The sequence below is a fragment of the Loxodonta africana genome, chromosome 14 (assembly GCF_030014295.1).
Source record: "Loxodonta africana isolate mLoxAfr1 chromosome 14, mLoxAfr1.hap2, whole genome shotgun sequence".
Taxonomy (NCBI): Eukaryota; Metazoa; Chordata; class Mammalia; order Proboscidea; family Elephantidae; genus Loxodonta; species Loxodonta africana.
The window spans coordinates 4,207,055-4,224,551 of record NC_087355.1 but is presented as its reverse complement, the minus strand read 5'-3'; the positions used below and the strand labels follow the sequence as shown (position 1 = coordinate 4,224,551).

Below are 17,497 nucleotides of genomic sequence, written 5' to 3'. Positions count from 1 at the left end.
GTTGTGATGCCTAGGAAATGCGCATTTGTGGAAATACTTAATGCCCCATAATATGAAAAAACTGAAGAATCTACTTAATTTTGAGTTGTCACTCCTCAAGTTATTTTAAGAAAATCCAAAGGACTCTTGAAGCAAAATGGTTTTCTTCTTTAGTGTTTTCTAAGACCTTATTCACAACCTGGATTTAGTAGACCAATTTTTAAGGAATTAGATCATTTGTGATCGTAGGATTTTTTCAAAATACATTCATTTTAAAACAGCCCACAATAACACCAAGATAAAACATTTTAAAATTACCTCTTTACCAAATTTTGCAAATAAAGCAAAACAAGAATACTTTTCTGCATCCCCAGAAGAGTGCTTCATACTCTCTGGACTAATGCCCTGTGAAGTAAAATACTAAATTAGTACACTGAACAACGACCAGGTAACTATGCACCCCAACCCAGCAGTTCCAACCTCTCTTCAGATGGGTGAATCCATTTTCCCTTTGCCAGGGTCTCATTGAGAGGGGAAGGGAAGGTAGGCTCAGGACAACGGCCCAAGGCAAAGGCCAGTCAGACCGAGGCGTGAGGCGGGACGAAGACAGCTAAGAGAAGGGGTGAGTCAGCTCCTTTCTCCTCCATCTCCCAGTAAAATGTGCCTGTGAGGCCAGAGCAGGACAACTGCTACCCTGCTCGCACTGGAAGAAGACAGTCTCACAGCCAACTGGCGCTGTTCCCGGAGGGGGCTTGCTGCAACATAGCATGCTGGGCCCGCCCCCAAACTTCTGACTAGGTGAGTCTGGAGAAGGCCTGAGAATTTGGATTTTAACACATCCTCAAGGAATGCTGATGCTGCTGGTCCAGGAGCCATACTTGAGAACTCCACTAATCTAACACAATCAGCCAGGGGCTTGGAAAATCAGGATAGAGCACACTACTAGTTAATCTTTTTAAGAGGTCATCCAATTGCGTTTCACGTGTCAATTTTTTTTTAATTCATATAATAGAATAAGTAGATTTTAAAACTGCAAAATACTATAATCATATATTTTATACTGCTTTATATACACACAACCCAGACCCAACCCAGTGCCGTCGAGTCGATTCTGACTCATAGCGACCCTATAGGACAGAGGCAAAAAGCAACCTAAAAAAAACAAATATCCAATGTCCTCCAAAAAAGACTTACCACAAAATACTTCGTTTTCTTGGCATTTCTCACTACAACAGTAAGCAATTTGTAGAAACCACTGATGAGTGGCAACTGTACAGACTGCAAAATTAACTCATATGCAAATGAGTATACCCAGGGCTCAAAAAATTCCACATGTTCCTCAGGAAGAATCTCTCTGTAAAAACAAATTAAATGCTTAATGTGGAAAATTTGATACTAATATTTTTATTCAGCTTTGAAAATTATAAGGGACATGATTGAAGCAAGGCTACAACTCCATCACATAACATTTTCAGATGTATCTATATGCCTGTTTTTCCTACCTTGTCTACTTTTAAATACATTAAAAAAAATGATAACTCTAAGCTGATATTTTTAGATACGTTATAAAGGTCCATATAAATGATTCCAGATTTCAAGTCTCTATCAATTTCATTTCTTTAATCTATAAATGTTTTTACTATATTATAGCCAATAACTGAATCTTAGTTAATTAGAATTTTAAAAATACCTGCAAAATTCCACCATGTTAATGAAAGCCGAAAAATCTTGAGGTTTAGCAGGACGCAAGTTAGCGGCTGGATCTGAGGTTGGGATCGCCCAAGCACCAGTAGCTTCATCCTCATCCTTAAAAAATTGGTTGTACCAAAACAAACACTGTACCATTCAATCACGATTTCGTTCAACAGTCACCAACTGACTCAACGGTCAAGCCCAATACGACCCATGGAGGAAACAGAGACGAGAGACAGACACAGGGGTTCTCAGGAACTTGGACTGACGAGGATGGTGGGACTGGTGGAAACATTAAAGGACATATGGGAGGTGACACAGTGAAGCGATAAAAGAATGGTACAAACACAAATTCAAGGGGCTGAGGAGAAGGTGATTATTTCTTGAACCAATTATGCCTTCACAGAAGTAGAATTATAAAAAGTAGAAAGTATCAATAATAACTTGGATATTTCAAACTGCAAAACAGAGAAACAGAGGAAAAACTGACATCAATAGGAAAGACAAATGACAATTAAGATTTTTTGCAAAGTACATCAAGCTCAGTTTTAAACACTGTGTTATCAAATTCAGGTGGAAATGTTAAACGTGTAGGTAGAAATATGGAACTGGGGGCCTGTAACTAGGGGGCCTGTAGATGTAGATGATAAGAGTAGAGACAGATTTACTTAGGAAGCACCGTATTTTTACACAAATAACCCATGCCTTCTATGTTGGTTTGCCAACCACACCCTCTCCACCCACCCACCCCTGCCCCGGGACGTATAAGCAGGCTATGCTAATTTTTTTTACAACAACATGTAAAAAAACAAATTGGCATAGCTATGCTTATGAAAATACCAGGGACAGGGCACAGCTGGCAAACAAACATAGAGGGTGTGTGTTATTTGAGGAAAAACAGTGCTAGCACTGGTCATAGCTGACCTGTTGTAATGAAGCAAGAAGCACAAGCAACAGAAGAGAAAGAGAAGCCAATGAAAGCAACCAAAATGGCACAGACGTGTTGTTGACACAGCTCTAGTAAATTCCTTTTGGCAAGTTTTCTGGGTTTTTTTCTCTGAAATATTTTAGATATATACAAAGTATAAAAAGTAATAAAACACACACTGGTGTTCATATCAGCAACATAAAAAACAGAACATATCAAATGCAATGATGCCACCATAGCAAACAGCTTTGACTGCTTGCCTTTACGTGCCCTCTGCAGAGCCTCTGATCATCTCTTGTCCAAGCTCATGGCACTGCAGCATTAGTACCTATCCAGCTAACTCTAATACCATCATCTGGTCTGAAAATACCACCACGCTCCAGAGCATACAGGCTGTTTCCCACTGGAACACTATCCCTTTAACATTCCTCAGGACGGCAGTGCTTTGTTACTAAAACTGCTCAGACAAGAGCAGAGCACCACCTAGCGGCAGCTTTACCTAGGCCAGGAAAACTGGGCACAGAAACAAGGCCTGGCGCTTTCTTCTTTCTCTGCCTTCCGTCTGGTGCACTTCACAGCTAACACTGTGCCCCAGAGCTTGGAGCTTCCACAGCAATGAAAAAGAGGAGCCCCAGGCCTCCCTGTTCTACGGCAACGTCGCTGCTACACAAAGTTAGATTTGTCTCTTTACTGCTGCTAAGGAAGGAGAAACAAGTAAACAGCTTTTTTTCAAATTGTTTTAAGATATTTAATACGTAACTTTTTTAACAATTTAATGACGATATTTTCTACAATTAGGCTACATCCGATAGAAAAGCATCGACACACATCAATCCTGAAGAAACCAATTTTCCTTGATACCCTAAAAATGTACTATATTACCCCTGAATATTTATATGAAAAGAGAGTTGGTATAAAAATGATGCAAAATTATTACTGATAAAAACTTCTAACCTCTTGTTCCCCAGCATTCTGTTTTTCTAGTGTAAGATCCAACTTCTCAACAATCTTCAAAACAGATTTTATAAATTCATCATACAGCAAACGATTCAGATTGTGAAGGGAGGAATTCACAAAGAGAAGTGCTTCTTCTGCTAAAAGAGAATCCTTTAAATAAAGACAAATAATAAACTTTGAAATCTTGGCATGGAAAAAGTATGAATACTAAATCAGCATTAATATGTATATAGACGTACATTTACATATTACAGAAACACTGCTGTATCGGCTGTAGGAGGTTTTACCGGGAAGTTCTCAGGCTGTAAAATTTAGACACCTTCCTAAAATGTTATGATAGCATCCTCCTGATCAGATTACACAACTTATTCAGTCACATAACAAATATTCAGTACAGAGTGCTGAATGAGAAGACATAGGCCACTTCTTGTCAAAGAATTTACCCAAATTAATGTGTTTCTGTACATACAAATACATACATATTATGCATAAAATATATTTGTGTATGTATGCATATACACACGTTTGCACATACATGCACATGCATGTACACACACACATATGTACATGCAGACATACATACATATGAATAAATATCTTTTCCCAGAACGGATTTAAGTCTTAATTTACCATTTCTTTAAAAGTGACAGGAGCCTGATGACAGCACATCTGTTTACAACATCTTTACTAAATATTTGAAGCCCACTGTTGAGGCCTACTGCTCAGAAAAAAAGATTCCTTTCAAAATATTACTGCTCACTGACAATGCACCTGGTCACCCAAGACCTCTGATGGCGATGTACAATGAGATTAATGTTTCCATGCCCGCTAACATCCATTCTGCAACCCATGGACCAAGGAGTAATTTTGACTTTCAAGTCTTCTTATTTAAGAAACACATTTCATAAAGCTAAAGGAGCCCTGGAGGCACACTGGTTAAGAGTTCAGCTGCAAACCAAAAGGTCAGCAGTTCAAATCCACCAGCCACACCCTGGAAACGATATGGGGCAGTTATACTCTATCGTACAGGGTCGCTATGAGTCGGAATCAACTCAATGGCAATGGGTTATAACTACCATAAATAGTGATTCCTCTGATGGATCTGGGCAAAGTAAATTGAAAACCTTCTGGAAAGGATTCATTACTCTAGGTGCCATTAAGAACGTTTGTGATTCATGCGAGGAGGTCAAAATATCAACATTAACAGTAGTTTGGAAGAAGCTGATTCCAACCCTTATGGGTGACTGAGGGGTTCAAGACTTCAGTGGAGGAAGTAACTGCAGATGCGGTGGAAACAACAAGAGAACTAAAATTAGAAGTGGAGCCTGGGGGGTTTGTGGACCATGGTTTCAGGGGACTTCTAAGTCAACTGGCATAACAAAATCTATTAAGAAAACATTCTGCATCCCACTTCGGACTGGCATCTTGGGTCTTAAACGCTAGCAAGTGGCCATCTAGGATGCATCAATTGGTCTCTACCCACCTGGAGCAAAGGAGAATGAAGAACACCAAAGACACAAGGTAATTATGTGCCCAAGAGACAGGGCCACATAAACCAGACTACATCAGCCTGAGACTAGAACTAGATGGTACCTGGTTACAACTGATGGCTGCCCTGACAGGGAACACAACAGAGAACCCCTGAGGGAGCAGGAGAGCAGTGGGATGCAGACCTCAAATTCTCATAAAAAGACCAGACTTAATGGTCTCACTGAGACTAGAAGGACCCCCGTGGTCATGGTCCCCAGACCTTCTGTTAGCCCAAGACAGGAACCATTCCTAAAGCTAACTCTTCAGACAGGGATTGGACTGGACAATGGGATAGAAAATGATACTGGTGAAGAATGAGCTTCTTGGATCAAGTAGACACATAAGATTATATAGGCAGCTTCTGTCTGGAGGGGAAATGAGAGGGCAGAGGGGGTCAGAAGCTGGCCGAATGGACACAAAAAGAGAAAGTGGAGGGAAGGAGTGTGCTGTCTCATTAGGGGGAGAGCAATTAGGAGTATACAGCAAGGTGTATATAAATTTTTGTATGAGAGGCTAACTCGATTTGTAAACTTTCACTTAAAGCACAATAAAAATTAAAAAAAAAAAAAAGTGGAGCCTGAAGACGTGACTAAATTGCTGCAATCTCATGATAAAACTTTAATGGATAAGGAGTTGCTCCTTACGATGAGCAAAGAAAGTGGTTTCTTGAGATGGAATCTGCTCCTGGTGAAGATGCTGTGAACATTGTTGAAATGACAACAAAGGGTTTAGAATATTACATAAACTTAGTTGATAAAGCAGCGGCAAGGTTCAAGAGGACTGACTCCAGTTTTGAAAGAAGGTCTACTGTGGGTAAAATGCTGTCAAACAGCATTGCATGCTGGATAGAAATCTTTCATGAAAGGAAGAGTCAATCAATGTGGCAAATTTCATTGTCTTATTTTAAGAAATTACCACAGCCACCCCAACCTTTAGCAACCACCACCCTAACCAGTCAGCAGCCATCAGTGTTGAGGCAAGATCCTCCACCAGCAAACAGATTACAACTTGCTTAAGCCTAATGATGGTTAGCATGTTTTTTAATCAGTATTTTTTAATTAAGGTATATACATTGTTTCTTTAGACATAATGCTATTGCACATTTAACAGACAAAACCCACTGCTGTTGAGTCTTTTCCCACTCATAGTGACCCTACAGAACAGAGCAGAACTGCCCCATAGGGTTTTCAAGGAGTGGCTGGTGGATCTGAACTGCTGACCTTTTGGTTAGCAGTCGAATGCTGAACCACTGTGCCACCAGGGCTCCTGCCTAATAGACTACGATATCGTGTAAATATAACTTTTATATGCCCTGGGAAACCAAAAAATTTGCATGGCTCACAGTTTTATCGCCATATTCCCTTTATTGCAGTGGTCTGGAACCAAACCCGCAGTATCTCCAAGGTATGCCTGTGCTCATATAGTCCACGGAATTTAATCTCAAAACACAGGCATTTCTAACACCACATATAAGAAATATGTTAGGTGAAATCACTAATGACTGCTACACTATTTTACCTCAATAAGGAAACAACAAAAACACCTAAGATTTTCAGAGGACACCAATTATCTCTTAATAAAAATTGCTTTTCCTAGGTTATTAATGCTTTATCAAAGCTTCATCAGAATGTGAGGCAAACAAATCTGTCTTGAAAGGAGTACAACCAGGATGCTCCTTAGAAGCAGGAGTGGCGAGACGACATCTCACGTACTTTGGACATGTTACTAGGAGGGACGAGTCCCTAGAGAATGACATCAAGCTTGGTAAAACAGAGGGTCAGCCAAAAAGGGGAAGACTCTCAACAAGATGGACTGACACAGTGGCTGCAACAACGGGCTCAAGCGTAACAGAGACTGTGAGGATGGCACAGGACGGGCAGCGTTCCCTTCTGTTGTGCAGAGGGTCACCATGAGCTGGGATTGACTTGATGACACCTAAGAACAACGTCTGGCTTGAAGTAGGCACTAAAGAAACATCTGCTAGGAACACATCGGACGGGAGGTGTTCATCTAATCATAGGTGAGTAGGAGCTGTGCCAATCCCCTTGGTATCTGTTCAGTCAGTCAGATTAGCCTCATCTTCAACAAGAGAACACAGCTTCTCCGTGGCGGTAACGCTGTTCTGTTTGTCATCACCCAGGAAGCTGGACTATTAGGAACAACAGCTTAGCATCAACCACACTGCACTGCCAGCGCCACTGCCACTGGAAGCTGAAACAAGGACTCAGCCAGGGGAATTCATCCATTTTCAATGAGTACTATTTTTCTGATTCCTTTTAGATTTTTTCTAGCGTCATTTTAAAAGTCCTAACTTATGTTGTTTTAATGTTTTATTACTTGAAGTACTTTTTTAAAAACTTTGAAAGTTAAGAAAATGCAATTCTGAAATAAGTAACTCTTCAGTGTAAAACTACGGGCACCAGTAGAGAGGAATTCGGGCGCTTTCTTGGCTTTAAAATTCTAATTTTTACCATCATCTGGTCACAGCTCATGAGGTTTCTAAAAAGATCCAAATAGTCCTTGGTCTCGGGCACTTTCCACTTGCCAATTCGCACTTCCCCAGAGGCAGGAAGGTCTTTAGCCACCGCCACAGCATCCTGCCAGGAAGACACACACGACAGTCACAGGCGGGCCCACACGATACACGCTGCAGCCAGGCTTCCTGAATGTCAAGATTTCCTAAACTGTGCCAGCTCCTGGTATTAGGTGCATAATTAGATGAAGGAAGATGTTATATTATGAGAGCATAATAAAAAAGAACCTGAAGAAAAGTTGTGAGTTTTCTAACTGTGACTAAAATGTGCTGTCCCAGGAAGTAGCCCGATGCCTCTCCACTGAGGGCACTTTAGGTCACTGACCTCACGTTCTCACACAGCTCAGTCCCTCACTTGTCCTACTGCCTGTAAGTCCTAGTCATTAAGACATGCCTCCCGGGACACATGTAGGCATTTGGTCCTGGAGATTCAAAAGGAAAAACTCTTCCTCCTTATAAAAATGTGTATTAACAGAAAAGTTATCCTTAAGGATGTTTCATAACTCAGGAGAAGTTAATTCACCTGACAAAATACAGAGATAATTATGGTCTATGCTTTTCAAAAAGTAAGAAATGCCTAATAACTAACAAAGACTACATTTGGATATTTACACACTAAAAACCTCAGCAACATTTCTTACTGTCTGTCGCAAAAGATTAATTTCGAAAACATTAGATTGAGAATTTACCTTCTGAAGGACCACTGGTTTAGAACATATTCTGATTAAACCCTGATGCACTGAAAAGAGAAAACAAAAACAGAAATGAAAGATACACTGAAAAACACAAAATACTCAGCAGAAATAACAGCTGTTACTTTTTGTAACATAACTTTACCTCCTACGTCTCTTCTCTAACTTGGTTAAAAACTTTGGTTTTTAAAATCTGAACTAACGTTGAGATTCAGAAGCAAAAGGGGACAACAAGAATCAAAAAAAAAGTAGATTCTGGTCTGCCAAAGTATCAGGCGTTCCCCGTGAGACATCGAAAGACACAAAGGAATTTGGCAACCAGACCTCCTTTACCTACATCAAATAACATACTAAGTATTAATCATTTGTCATCATAAAAAATAAGAATGAACTCTAAACTTACCCACAGTACCAATGCAATTCCAGAGGACTGGTCCTTTGTCGGCTAAGGCCAGGAAAACTTTAACTATGGCTCTGCAACACACCACCTGCATTTTTGGACTATACTGTGGGAAACTGTCTATATGCACCACCATGAGGTGCTCCAGAACAGGAGTGTACACCTCAGGAACCTGCCAGAAGTGGACAGCATACAAAAAGTTAGGGATGGGAAGAGACAAATACGGGAACAGCACAGATATTCAAAGTAATCACAACTCGATTATAGTCAGATACTAGGTAAATGAAAAACAGATATTTTTATCTCATTGGCTAAGCCTATCATCTACTATTGTGATCGCCTAGGAAAAATCAGAGTAAAACTGTCTGAATGATACTTAAGGTGCTAGTCTGTCCCAAGCAGCAATTCTTAATCTTTAAGGAAGATGAAACAAAAAACTATTTTTTTTCTTGCTTTGGATAACAAAAAATCAAGTTTCATGACAATAATTCTACTGACATGAAATATTAACTTAAAGTCTAGCTTTGCTCTCTCAACAGTGCTGTACCAAATGCATGCATCACAGAGCTCCATCTAATTATCTGAGGAACTGAGGTTAAACCCTAAAATGGTACTCAGCTGAACAAGCTCTTCCCTTACAGTGTCCAGGTAAAGCAGGACGCTGCCGATGGACTGGAGGAAACTCGGCATCTGGTACACGTGGTCATCGGGGGTGTCTGTCTGAGTCAGGAACATCTGTCTGCAGCGCTGGAGGAGCTCAACGTACATCCAGTCCACGTTTTCCGGACTGATAGCCTTACAAGGCTTCAGAAAAGGTAGAACAAAAACATCATCAATCTCAGCAATATCAAATAATGTGTACTTAATGCATCACATTACACCATCTGATTACAAACTGAGTATTAAAAAGCTTTTTTGATTGAAAAGAAATATAGATTCAAAATGCAATACGTCTTTATAAAGACGCTCTGTAGAACAATCTTTACTCACACACAAAACAATGATTGTCAACCATATTCTAGGCACTGTTTAGATGGTGGGAGCCAAACACAGATGAAGCACAGTCCCTGGCCCCACAGGGCTACTGTCCAGAGGAAGAAACTGACAACTCAACACGTAACTGGCATCTGCCACTACACCAGGGCCATGTTCTTAAAACAGAAGTCTGGGAATGCTACTACCCAGTAGCCAATTTTTCAAAGGCCTCTTTCAACTTCCAATTCTGGTCCAGCCTCCTCCAGGTCTGACTGGCCTCTCAGTTGGAGGCCTTGCTCTCTGCTCGTGTATCATACCCTGGCCACGGGAAACAAGCAGAAGTAGGTGGACACAACACACAGCGCTGAAAATGCATGCTTTCTCTCACTCTGAGCCTTCTCACATTCTGTTTCCTCTGTCTTACAAATAAAGGGGCCAACAGAGACAAACGGAGGTGAAGGTAAAAACGAAAAGGGATCATTTGGAAGCAAAGACTTTGAGGAAAAATAAGGGGATGGACTCAGCACTGAGAGCGGGAGGCTGGAAATGAAACAAGAGAGTAGACAGCAATGGAAAAATCTGTACAGAGAGGCAGGAAGTTACTTTCTCTATAAATCTCATCATCTAGAAAGAAAAACTAGGGTTAATTTCAATATGGGGCCCAGGTGGCGAAGTGATTAAGCACTTGGCTGCTAATCAAAAGGTCGGCAGTTCGAATCCATCAGGCACTCCTTGGAAACACCATGGGGCAGCTGTACTCTGTCATACAGTGTTGTTGTGAGTCAGAATTGACTCGACAGCAACAGGTTTGGTTTTATGGTTTGGTCCTGAATATTCTTAAATATATCTCTTTCTGTCATATGAACTTCTCTTTCCAAAACCTTGAATGACATCAACTCCAGTTTTATTTCATGAATAAGGGGCAGAATAGCACACTGGACAAAAACATGGTATATCTGGCCTCCAGACTTAGATTTATGTCTTGATTCTCACAATTATTAACTGTGTGTCCTTAGACAAGTTATCTAATATGCCTGGGTCTCGGTTTCTTCATCTGCAAAACGGAGTAACAGTTTGTAGGAGAGTTATGAGAACTTGCACGAATACATGTAAATAATCTTAGTATACTATAAGCACTCAAAAAACACTTAACTGTTAACAATAAAACAATATTATCATAAGATGTTACTTAAAAATGCAATAAATATATTCCCTTAAAAGCCAAGTGAAGATAAAACAGAGAAAATGAATAAGCCATACTCCTGCAAAAAGTCCATATCCACGAATAGCGATGGATAACTCCTTGTTGCTGGAATCCACATTTCTGATGATTTCGTAGAATTGTTTCATAAAGTACTCCAGCGTATTCTTATGCCTTTCTGCATCTCTTGCCACCATAAAAGAAACCTGCAATTGCATAGTATTTACTTTTTAGATATTTAATAGCAAAATAAAAGAATCTATACAAACTTAAAAAGGCCTGGTGTTGTTCTGTACCACTGAGTCAATTCCAACTCATGGTGACCCTGTAAGACAGAGTAGAACTAACTGCCCCATAGGGTTTCCTAGGCTACAATCTTTATGAGAGCAGATCACCAGGTCTTTTCTCCCGTGGAGCAGATGGTGGGTTCAAACCACTGACCTTTCAGTTAGCAGTCAGGCACTTAACCACTGCACCACCAGGGCTCCTTCCCAAAAAGGCTAGACTTGTTTAATAAGACACTGCATTTACTCAGGGAATCGCTACTTTCACTAGCTTCCTGAATGGGTTTCAGAAAGACATTCTCTGAAAAAAGGCTACATTAAATGTTCACGCATTTGTGCTAGAAAACGGGACTAAAAGAGACATGAGACATGTGGGAAGAAGTCTGCACAAAACTGTATTTTGGATGAAGCAAGATCACAGCCTTCAGAGGTCACCTGAGACTCTGTGAGTGATGTGGAGCTGTGCGTATACTGTGCTCAATGCAGGGCTCAATGAGCTCAGAAGCGACCTACAGACTGGGTGCTCAACAAAAACAAAAATACAGCTAAGAACTAACAACCAAAAAAAGAAAAAGCTCTCATTTTTCAAAAAAATAAAGCTACAGAATCACATGAATCACAGCCTCCACCAGCCTGAGCCCGGAATAACTAGATGGTGACTGGCTACCACCACTGACCACACTCTGACAGGGATCACAACAGAGGATCCCAGACAGAGCAGGAGAAAAACGTACAACAAAATTTACATTCACACACACAGAAAAACACCAGACCTATTGGTGCGACAGAGACTGAGGAACCCCTAAGACTATGGCCTCCAGACTCCCTGCTAACTCAGAACTAAAGCCACTCCCAAAGTCCACCTTTCAGCCAAAGACTAAACAGTCATATAAAACAAATGGTAATACATGTGAGGAACATGCTTCTTAGTTCAAATGCACGAGACCAAATGGGCAACACCTGCCCAAAAACGAAGGCAAGAAGGGACGGGAAAACTGGAAGAATAGACACAGGGAACCCGGAGTGAAAAGGGAAAGGGGGAGACTGCTGACACAATGTGAGGATTGCAACCAACGCCACAAAACAACTTGTGTAAATTTTTCAATGGGAAACTAATTTGCACTGTAAACTTTCACCCAAAGCACAATAAAATTAAAATAAATAAATAAGCAGGAATTAAGTGAGGCAAGGGGAAAAGTACTCTGAGAATCGAATAGACCACTATCTACCAACAACACCCTGAACGCAAGAACTAACACTTGTATTCAAGAAAGCATTTCTAATTTTGGTACAAAGACTATCCAGGACAAGAATGAAAAGAACCTAGATAATGACCAAAGGCAAGAAAAAAAATCCACCTTTCCTTGCCAACCTACCAACAGACTCTCTAAATCCCAAACAAAGCTACTACTTAGATTTTCGTTTATTCTTTCCATTTATTTTTTTTAAATATAGGATATTCCAGCCATCTAAGATATAACTATTGGTCTCTACTCATCTGGAGCAAAACAGAAAGAAGGAAATCGAACACTCAAAGAAGAAGTTTAGTCTACAGGACAAATAGTCTACACAAACGATGGCGTCATCTACCCTGAGACCAGAAAAATTAGATCGTGCCTGGCTACCACAACCGACTGTTCTGGTCAGGGCCACAGTAGATGCACCCTGATAGAATGGGAGAAAAACGTGGAAGAGAACCTCAAATTCCCAAAAAAAGAACAACAAAAAACCAAACCTACTGGACGTTGAGACTTGAGGACTCCCTGGGACTATTGCTCTAAGAGACTCTTCCAACCTTGAACCAAATCAGGCCCCTGAGGTCACCTTTTAGCTAGATAACAAACTGGCTCAAAAAATCATGAACATCATCCATAAGTACTGTACTCCTTTAAAAAATCACCTGTAAGAGACCAAATGGTCAACAATTAAAACAAAGATGAGAATGTAAAGGGACAGGGAACCTAGATTAATGGAGTGGAACAACGAGAAGGGGAACAAGGAGAATGTCCATGCACTGTGAAGAATGTAACCAATGTCGTCAAACAACTTGTGTAGAAATTGTTGATTGGGAACCTAAACTGCTGTGTAAACCTTCACTGAAAACACAATAAAATATTATTTTTAAATACATATATACTAGGATATTAAATATATTGCTTCATAATTTCCTTTTTCACAAAATACATCATGAACATGTATCTCAAGCAGTTAAAAAGCAATATCATCTTATTAAATCACAGAACAGTTTTTTTATTTTAATAGATATACTGTATGTTTATTCATTTAAACTGTTTCTAATTTTTTTTTTTATTGCACTTTCAGCAAATAACCTTTCTATGCATTTTTGGCCAATTATTTTCTTTTCATAATAGCAAAAACTTACAAATAATTATTTAGCAGTAGAGGACAGGTTAAAAAACTATGGTCACAAATACAATGATATACTGTGTTGTTGTCAAGGATTGAATTATGTCCCCCCAAAAATGTGTATATCAACCTGGTTAGGCCATGATTCCCAGTATTCTGTGGCTGTCCTCCATTTTGTGATTGTAATTTTATGTTGGGAGGATTAGGGTGGGATTGTAACACCATCCTTACTCAGGTCACCTCCCTGATCCAAGGTAAAGGGAGTTTCCTTGGGGTGTGGCCAGCACCACCTTTATCTCTCAAGAGATAAAAGGGAAGGGAAGTACACAGAGAGTTGGGGACCTCATTCCACCAAGAAAGAAGCACTGGGAGCAGAGCACATCCTTTGGACTCAGGGTCCCTGCGTGAAGAAGTTCCTAGTCCGGGGGAACACTGATGAGAAGGCCAACAGAGAAAGAAAGTCTTCGCCTGGAGCCAGTACCCTGAATTTGGACATGTAACCTACTAAAAAAAAAAAAGACTGTGAGAAAATAAATTTCTCTTTCTTAAAGCCATCCACTTGTGGTATTTCTGTTATGGCAGCAGTAGATGACTAAGACAGTTGCCATTAAAAACTAATCATGTAGATCTCAGTATGCGGTCAGGAAAACATCTCAAGAACAGTGGAAAACATTCAGGTTGCAAAAATTGTGGAAAATATTCCTTTATGTCAAGATCAATCAATCTCTCTCCTCTCTCCTGGGCCTCTTTCCTCCCACTCCCTGCCTTCTTTCCACTTTGATGAAGGAGGAAACGGAGAAAGGTTTACAAGCATCACCACTAAAATGGTAAAATGAGATTTGAAGAGATTTTAACAGTCTTCTTTTCACTCTTCTTTATTGTTTAAATCGCATGCAAATAACTTAGAATGTTTTTCAGAAGAACTTTTTATAAAGCTACTGAATAAAAACAGAAAAATCCTGTTTCCACAGTGATGTTTAAATTCGAAAATGCCTACATGGTGAGCAAAACAATAAAGAAAAAGAACAAAGTTAGAGGACAGCCACTACTTGATATCAAGACTTAATACAAAGCCAGAGTGATCGAGACAGTGAGGTACTGACATATGAATATAAAGACGAATGGAACAAAGCAGACAGTTCAGAAATAAACTCACACATACATGGCCAACTGATTTTTCTTACAAAGTTGCTAAGGCAAGTCAATGGGGAAAAAAGGCTTTTCAACAAATGGTGTTAAAACCAACAAATGTGGGAATAAAATCAATTTTAACCCTTACTTTACACTGTACACAAAAACTTTTTCAAAAGGATTATAGACTTAAATGTAAAAGCTAAAACTATAAACTATAAAACTTCTATAAGAAAACAAAGCAGAAAATCTTTGCAATCTTGGGAATCATGGGGTAAGATTTCTTATACAGGACAAAGAAATGAGGAACCAGTTTAAAAGCTGGTAAAATAGGCTTCACAAAAAAATTTAAAATTTCTATACTTTAAAAGTCCCTGGGTAGCTGACTTAGTGATTTAGTGCTGATGTAACAGATATACCAAAGGTAGATGGCTTTCACAAAGAGAATTCTATCCTTTCACAGTTTAAGAGGTAGAAGTCCAAATTCAGGGTATCTGTTCCAGGGGAAGGCTTTCTCTCTCTCTTCTTGGGGAAGGTCCTTGTCATCAATCTTCCCCTGGTCTAGGAGCTTCTCAGTGCACAGGACGGGGATCCAAAGGATGCACTCTGCTCCTGGCTCTTCTTGCTTGGTGGTAGTGAGGTCCCTCTCCCCACTGCTCCCTTCTTTGATATCTCAAAAGAGATTAACTCAAAGTACAACCTAATGGTGTAGATTGTGTCCTGCTACATTAACATAACTGCCTCTAATCCTGCCTCATTAACATAACAGACAGCTTACTCCCAAAAAGGATCACAACCACAGGCAGAGGCCAGAGTTTACAACACATACCAAAACCAAACCAAACCCACTGTCGTCAAGTTGATTCCAACTCATAGCAACCCAACAGGACAGAGTAGAACTGCCCCATAGGGTTTCCATGGAGCGGCTGTTGGATCCAAACTGCCAGCCTTTGGTTTAGCAGCTGTAGCTCTTAACCACTGCACCACCAGGGCTCCAACACATATGATAATTAAATTATCTCAAATGGAGGACAACCACACAATACTGGGAATCATGGCCTAGTCAAGTTGACACACATTCAATCCATAATAGTGGCACAAAGGGTTAAATGTTTGAGTACTAGTCAAAAAGATGGAGGTTCAAACCTATCCAGTGGCACCCTGAAAGACAGGCCTGGCAATCTGCTTCCAAAAGGTCACAGCCTTGAAAACCTCATGGAGCAGACCTGCTCTGTATACGCGTTTGAAAACCTCATGGAGCAGACCTGCTCTCTATACGCGTTTGAAAACCTCATGGAGCAGACCAGCTCTGTGTATGTGGGATCCAACTCAGTGGCAACTAACAACAACCACTCTTTGAAAGGTTCCTGTTAAGAAACTAAAAGGGCAAGCCACAGACAGAAAAACTACTTGCAATTATTTTTAGGAATAGAGTTGTATCCAGATTATATAGAAAACTCTTACAACTCATTAATAAAAAAACATACAATCCAGTTTAAAACTCAGCAAAATATCTGAATGAATACTTCATAAAATAAGCACATTAAATCAAGTCACCACAGGCGCACAAATTAAAATCACAATAAGATACCATTAATACTGTATGGTTCCAATTATATGCAATATCTAGAATAGGCAAATGTACAGAACTAAAAGATGGGATGGAGGGGAGAAAGAGGGAATCATTGCTTAGCAGGCAATGAACTTCTGTCAAGGGTAACGGAAAAATTAGAAACAGTGGTGATGGTGGTATACATAAACGTAATTAATGTCGCTGAATTCTACACGTAAAAAAAGTTGAAATGGCAAATGTTTTGTTTTATATACACACACACATATATATACGTACCACAATATACAAAATTGTAAAAAAGATTATGCAATTTTTTTAAAAAGGTATCATTATACACCCATTAGAACATTAGAATGGATAAAATTATAAACTGACAATAGCAAGTATACACCAAGAGGGGTGGATGTGACTCTCATGCACGGCTGTAGGGAATATAAAATGGTACCACCACTTTCGAAAGGGGATCTGTGTGGTTTACAGTCAGGAAAGGTATGCGTCAGGGTTGTATCCTTTTACTATATCTATTCAGTCTGCAGGCTGAGCAAACAATTTGAGAAGTTGGACTGTATGAAGAACAGGGAACCAGAACTGGAGGAAGATTCATTAACAACCTGTGTTATGCAGATGACACAACCTTGCTTGCTGAAAGTGAATAGGACTTGAAGCACTTACTGATAAATATCAAAGACCACAGCTTTCAGTATGGATTACACCTCAACATAAAGAAAACAAAAATCTTCACAACTGGACCAATAAGCAACATCATGATAAAGAGAGAAAGGGCTGAAGTTGTCAAGAATTTCAATTTACTTGGATTCCACAACCAATACCCATTGAAGCAGCAATCAAGAAATCAAAAAACCCACTACACTGGGCAAATCTGCTGCAAAAGACCCCTTTAAAGTGTTAAAAAGCAAAGACATCACCTTGAAGACTAAAGTGCGCCTGACCTAAGCATGGTGTTTTCAATCGTCTCTTATAAATAAGGAAGACTGAAGAAGAATTGATGCCTTTGAATTTTGGTGTTAGAAAAGAATACTGAATTTACCACGGACTGCCAAAAGAACGAATAAATCTGTCTTGGAAGAAGTACAACCAGAATGCACCTTAGAACAAGGATGGAGAGACCACATCTCACACACTTTGGACATGTTATTGGGAGGGATCAGTCCCTGGAGAAGGACATCATGCTTGGTAACGTAGTGGCTCAGCGAAAAATGAGGAAGACCCTTAATAAGATGGACTGACAAAGTGG

The 17,497-nt window shown here is 39.9% G+C and overlaps 1 protein-coding gene across 6 annotated transcripts in view; it reads right to left on the bottom strand.

The window, feature by feature from the left end:
- The window catches only part of PRKDC (protein kinase, DNA-activated, catalytic subunit), a 322,104-nt gene that overhangs the window by 268,840 nt on the left and 35,767 nt on the right, over positions 1 to 17,497 (bottom strand). For 5 of the 6 annotated variants that reach the window (XM_064267698.1, XM_064267697.1, XM_064267699.1 and 2 more), the window contains 9 exons: positions 10,947 to 11,093; positions 9,351 to 9,515; positions 8,715 to 8,883; positions 8,309 to 8,358; positions 7,558 to 7,683; positions 3,554 to 3,706; positions 1,670 to 1,815; positions 1,174 to 1,333; positions 298 to 384 (listed from right to left, as the gene is read on the bottom strand). In XM_064267698.1, coding sequence (XP_064123768.1) covers positions 298 to 384; positions 1,174 to 1,333; positions 1,670 to 1,815; positions 3,554 to 3,706; positions 7,558 to 7,683; positions 8,309 to 8,358; positions 8,715 to 8,883; positions 9,351 to 9,515; positions 10,947 to 11,093 — 1,203 coding nt within the window. The remainder of the gene's footprint in view (positions 1 to 297; positions 385 to 1,173; positions 1,334 to 1,669; positions 1,816 to 3,553; positions 3,707 to 7,557; positions 7,684 to 8,308; positions 8,359 to 8,714; positions 8,884 to 9,350; positions 9,516 to 10,946; positions 11,094 to 17,497) is intronic. The other variant, XM_003408313.4, reaches the window with a different exon arrangement.